This window comes from Geospiza fortis, unplaced genomic scaffold, assembly GCF_000277835.1.
Source record: "Geospiza fortis unplaced genomic scaffold, GeoFor_1.0 scaffold16, whole genome shotgun sequence".
NCBI lineage: Eukaryota > Metazoa > Chordata > Aves > Passeriformes > Thraupidae > Geospiza > Geospiza fortis.
Window position 1 is genome coordinate 13820835 of NW_005054302.1, and position 6471 is coordinate 13827305.

The window sequence follows — 6471 nt, forward strand, 5'->3', positions numbered from 1 at the left end:
CCTTCTACATGGTCACCTCAGGGAGTCCTGGGGATGCACCTGGATGCACATCTTTCTACTTGAGTACTGAGCCTAGATGCTTTTGAGTGCATGGATATGACAGACTGATTGAAATCAGTTGCTTTTTAAATGAGGACATCTTCCCTTCCTATGAGATACTTCACTGAGTTTTACAGTATTATTTAAACAAATTTTCCTACAACAGAATGTGCATTGAATGCAAGGGCAAATAAGGCCTTGGTCCTCTGGAAAAAAAATATCCTGATGAACACATATAAAGTTAATGGACAGACTGAAAATAAAGCAAAGTGGACCAATGATTTATCAATTCTTCACTATGGGAGTAATAAAGCACTGGAACACAGAAGCCATGGATATGCCATCCCTGGAAGTGCTCAAGGCCAGGCTGGATATGGCTCTGAGCAACCTGGTCTATTGGAATGTGTCCCTGCCCATGACAGAGGGACTTTAACTAGATGGTCTTTAAGGTCCCTTTCAGCCCAAACCATTCTGTGACTTCACCGGATAGCCACAGAAAATAGGTAAAGTTTTGTAAGTAGAGCAGAGATTTTTACATTCCAGTAAAATATTTTATTCAAATATGAGATAGATTTGCCTCAGGCTTCTACTAAGTTTGTACAAGATGGTTTGCTGCTTGTTCCAATTTTTCACTGGACAGAGGACTCCAGGCTACAAATCTAATCATATTACAAAATGCATTTGCATGTACTTATTGCTGTAATCTTCTCAAGAGTTACAGTTCAGTCTGATCACTTGGACAATGGCTAATTGGAACCAGCACAGCCATATATCTTCTACATTGCTACTTTTGCTGCAAAAACACTTTAGCAGAGTTAAATTATTTGCAATATTTCTTTAGCGCAGCATTCTTAGGTGGCAAAAAACATTTCATTTTTGTAGCCTTCCAAGCTGTTTCATAAACTTTAATGGGGTACTTTGAACAAGCTATGAAAAAATACAATCATCTGACAAACTGAAATATCTCTTGTAAAATAAGTTGCAGAAGTCACTTACAGTGAGTAATATCTGGTGGGCCATATGGATCTGTCATGTAAATGGTGGTGGGCTTTCCAACTTTCAGATACACTACATCTGATGTGTTCTTCAGTATTGCTACTGCCTCTTCATGGGTAACTTCTTCTAAACTGTAATTATTTACCTTAGAGGAGAAATCAGAAAGGTGAGTTGAAATGCAGAAATAGACACAAAAATGATACATCCTTGCAGTTTTCAAAATGTTTGGAACATTGCTGTAAACGAAGAGCACTAAAGATTATAGAAGCAATTCTGCTGCAGGGAAGAAAATACAGTTTTCTTAGCACATGCATGTTCAAAGACTGATGTAGCAATACTGATACACAGAATCTAAATGGCTCAAGAAGGTACTTGGTTTTGACAATAAAAAAAGTTGTGATGTTCTGCTACTGGTATAATCACCAATATAAAATTGTATTTAATAGTAAATTAATAGCACCACATTACTTACAGAAACTGTCTACATTATTTGACCTAACAAAATAAACTTCCTAATTAATCTCTTAGCCTCCATAGGTGGGACCTCAGAAATACCCAACACACCCAAATCTTTCCATCACTGATACGACACTGACAACTGAAATAAGGAGAGAGAAAAAATGGCATATAGAATACCTATGAGGTGCAGGAATTGAAAAAGGGCAGTTCAGGATGGGAAAAAGATATTTTTCATTGTGAAAGTTTGTCAGTTTTCTGGAAGCACAGGAAAAAGACATTGAAAAAGTAAGAGAATGTTGTACTAGCTCTGTGCTTTTTTTAGAAAAGAAAAACACTTAAGCAAGGATAGAAGCAGAAGACTACAGATAAAGTAATAAAGGAAATGGTGGCAGAAAGCTTTGCCTATTTATGCTTTACTCCCACAAAAAGAAAATCAAAAGAAAAGCATCTGAAGTGGCTTATTGTAGAGGCATATAAAATTTATTCACATATAAATCCACCATATTAACAGATTATCAATAATAGGTTGTCCTCCTATAAACAAAACCGTGAATGTTCCCTGCCACAAAATGTATAAATGTCCTGAATGGAGAAATTATAGAATAGGGAGGAAAAAAATAAAGGGTGTAGATCCAGGTTTCAGGCATGTGGCATAAGACAAGAGAAATAACAGAATCACAGAACGCCTTGGAAGGGCCCTTATGGAAGGGACCCATAAGGATCATTGAGTCCAACTCCCTGCTCCTCACACTACTGCCTGAAACTGAACCATGTGACTGAAAGCATTGTCCAGCCTCTCCTTGAATTCTGGCAGGCTTGGTGCTGTGACCACTTCGCAGGGGAGCCTGTTCCCCTGACCTACATTTCACAGTGTATGTTGTATATGAAACATTTTACAGTCATTTAAATTGCCATCCTCCAACTTCCACAGTTACTGCAAGGATTCCTTTTAAAGATTATGCAAGATGAAAGCAGAATTCCCTCCTCACTACAGTATAATATAACAGTAAATTGCAGAAAGAAAAATATATTATTTCCAGGGAATTTAGTATCAATAAATTATCAGAAACCTGAATGTGACAATAAGCAATGGACAAAGGGTTTGGCAACTGGAAAGAAATTCAGCTATTTTGAATCACTGAAGGACTCTTCATATTCAAATGATTTCATCACCACCAAGAAAAACTTATTTCTATTGGACAGTATTGCTGAATGTAAGGACTCTGTCTAAACTTTTTTCCCCTGTAAAATTCTCAGGCTTGGTTTTAAAGGTAATTAAAAGAGACAATGGCAGGGATATTATGATAATTTGACATGAAGGGAAGTGATAGAGCCTAACACTTAGAAAGGAGCTGCCGACAGGGTATGCTGAATTTTGACAGGTCTTCTATTTAAATAAAAATCTTATGCCTAACTTCTATAAATTTCTTTATCTTTCCTTGTTATAAAGAACCATAACTTACATATACCTTTAATAAATAAATGCCTTAAATTAATAGGCTGGCAGGAAGAAGTGGCTGAAATTATGCCTTTCTTGTTTATGTATTTCAAAACTGCCAGACACTTACAATTCACACATGTTAGAAAGATGACCACAAGGCTATCCTTTACCTTTTCTCTTTCCCACGCTGTCCGTACATGGTATTTCTTGCATTTCATCCTAAGTTTTTTTGAAGTAGAAAAAATCTCACATCACCTCATCTACTTTACAGCTACTGTAAAAAAATATTCTCAGTCAAAAAAAGACAAAAAAATGAAATAGCTTAGAACTGTCTGGATTTTGAATTTTTGGTGTTTTGAGAAGTGAATAAAAACAACTATGTCACAATTGAAAAAATATGACAAAATTGACTTGATGCAACTTCTTTTCCAAAGGTGTTGGATTTTGGTTTTTGTTGGGGTTTGTTTCCATACATTTAGCTGATAAAAATCATCACAAGATACTTGAATGTCACAGTTGTACAGTAAAGAAGACAAAAAGCCATTTTAGAAACAGAAAGTAAAGTATGATAATAGAAAACATTTGATGTGGCAGGTCCTGTGTCTTCTCTCTGACAATAACATTATGGGACACGTGTTTTACCAACATTGTACAAATGACTGAAATCTAGAAGTTAGACTTAAGGAGTTCAAGCAATTCTAAACTAAGACTTAATATCTATGCAGTTCAGCATTATGTTTATCTTTATAGACATAAAGATCCTAGAGTTCACGGCAAAGTTTATGTAAAATCATTTTGTCCTGAATTGCTCAGTTCTCAGTAAACAAAGAAATAAAGACTCAATGTACATCAAGAGAAAACAAACAAACAAACAGACTTGTTGATTCATTCACAAAGGTGTCATAAGGTCTCTTTTAAGTGGGAGCTCTTAGAGAAGGAGATGAGATCACCTTCCTTAGTCATTTGCCAACATCACCTTAGACTTGCACTTCCAGACTTCCTTCAGAACGCAGCTTTTGCTTTGCATCTACAATTCCTATTAACAATCCTATGTGCATCTATCAATATATTTTCTACTTTTTGACCATAAAACAATGATCACAAATAAAGACGTCTGTACGTATTCTGCTATACAAAAAACTTGAATACTTAGAAGAATTCTATTGTTCAGACCCCTAGATATAATTCCAAGATGACTGCAGTATGTAGAGGAATCTCTGGACATCTTTCCTTAAAACATTGTAGAGAGATGATGATAATAACAGGAAATATGACGTTCTAGTTGACTTTTATGTTGAGATTAATGCCAAGAGAGACTCTTTCTGAAGCTATTTCTTCCATAAAAGATGCCTATATCTTGATGGAATTGTAAGTACTAAATCTGGCTTTTTTGGTGGTATGGCCCAATAAATGCATTATAGCAAAGATTTGCTTCCTCCTGTAGAGATAACCTTATATATTTCTTGCATATAGCTGGCAAAAAAAGGGTTGAGTTAGAGGTAAAGAAGATAAAGAGTAGGAGATGCACACAAAGTAAGAAATCAAAGTGTATATAGCATGCAATCCTCTGAGAGGCTGAATTTTTGTGCAGATTGGCTGACTTAATTCTGAGTGGGTAGAATGGGTACTGCATGCCAACTTTCTGGATCTAAGAAGCCAATTTAAGTAGCAGTTAGTTAAGGGAAAAAAAAACCCTTAAGGCAAATGCAAAAAAAAGATATTTATCTGAGTGGTCAGTTTTGTCACAAATTTGTATATTTGAGACAAAAAATGCTGTGACAGGAGCCAAAGGATAGGAGTCAGAAAGAAAAAAGGCATGGAATAAATGGGGCTTTTCTAATTGGAAAAGTTACATGCAGTGAAAATTTAAAAATGGAAATACCATCTGCAGAAACAAAAATAGGAAAGCTTTTTCCTTAAATAGAAAGTTTATGATATAAGACATACTGGTAACACGAGAGACGAATAAGGGAAAGAAATAAAATAGCAGTAGAGAAGGAAATTAAAGATAAAAGTCCAATCAAAGAAGCTATTTGAGTGATGGGGAAATCAATAAGAAATTATGCCAAAGAGATATAAAAAGACTGAGGTGGTTTTTTTCTTCCTAAATAGCATAATCAGGGCAATGAAGTATAAACCTAAGCAAGAATGTTTTATTTGGAACTTTTCCTAGATTCATACTGAAAATCAAAAGCCCCATAAAGCTGCTAGGAAAGCTTAGAATCCCCAAAATGACTGCACAGGTGCTCTAAAGAGTAATTTCATTGAGAACAATATAAGCTGATATGAGAATAAGAGCTCCAGAGGAATAAGTCTGTCTTATTTAATTTTTCTTTATTAAAGGGGATTTGTTCATTTCCACTATTGATTTAGGCTAAGAAAGATTTGATTCACTAAGTGAATGAGATAAGGTGTGATCTTTACCTTACCAGTGGTAATGTTTGCTTGTCTGTAATATTCAATTTTTCATTCAGACAGTGGATTTTCTTGGGTGAACATTTACCAGTAAACACCTGCAACCTGCCAGCTGTAAATCTAGAATGCTGTTAGCTTTTTTCAAAACTCACTCACTTAAAAGGTTGCAAAAGGTGGGATGCTTTCCAGTGTTGAAGAGGGATGATTTGTACAAAGGATATAAATCTGTTTGCATTAACTAAATACTTATAACTCATGGACTCATGAGTTAGTTGCACAAGTGTTGGGCTGTTTTATAAAAGACAATCCCACAAAGACAGCCAAAATCACTTTAAAAATCACCTCTGATCAGAACCAATCTAGATGCTAATCTAGATGCATCTTGAATTACATGCTCTGATTTTATACACTTTAATACAAACATGATCCTGCATTCATACACAACCTGAAAGAAACAGATACTGGTAGGGGACCCTATAAGGAACACATCAACAATGGCACAGTCACAACCCCACCACATTCCTATGAAATTACCAGAAACAAACCACCTTTTTTTCAGAAAGGAAGCATACATTTCTGAAAAGGAATGTGACTCCTGTTTCTTCCTCCTGTTTTCATCAAGAAAACAGAATCAAATTAGACCTCTTGTTATATACGATCACTGATATACGGGGCAAGAAGCAACAGGATACGGCCCAAACTTGCAAGGGTATATACAGCCCAAACTTGCCAGAGTATTTTGGCATATGAGATGTATTTTAGAAAAGCTAATAGTTATAAAAGATTAATAATAACCCTAATGGTTTTAGCATTTTCCCTGAAAAATGCCTTGCTATTAGTGTTGTCATGTAGTAGTAAAAAGCTAGTACCAGTTTTATACTGATTTCTCATTTACTCATTCTGCAGATAACTTGTCCAAAGTAAGATGATGGTATGAGATAAAAAAAGTAATTATTATCTGAGCTGTAATAACTGAAACAATTTTTCAGCTTTTCTTGATTATCATTAGCAGCGACCTTGAAGAGGTGAGACATGCATCATGTTTGGAGGTGACACTTCATTTCACTGTGAGATACTCGAAGGCAGGGCTGCCAAAGATTGGAAGAAGGACTTGAAGAAGA

At 35.5% G+C, this 6471-nt stretch overlaps 1 protein-coding gene across 3 annotated transcripts in view; it reads right to left on the reverse strand.

Moving 5' to 3' along the window:
- DLG2 (discs large MAGUK scaffold protein 2) overlaps window positions 1–6471 on the reverse strand; it is a 911187-nt gene that overhangs the window by 283235 nt on the left and 621481 nt on the right. For all 3 annotated transcript variants that reach the window (XM_031066024.1, XM_031066022.1, XM_031066023.1), the window contains one exon: window positions 1036–1180. In XM_031066024.1, the coding sequence (XP_030921884.1) occupies window positions 1036–1180 (145 nt within the window). The remainder of the gene's footprint in view (window positions 1–1035; window positions 1181–6471) is intronic.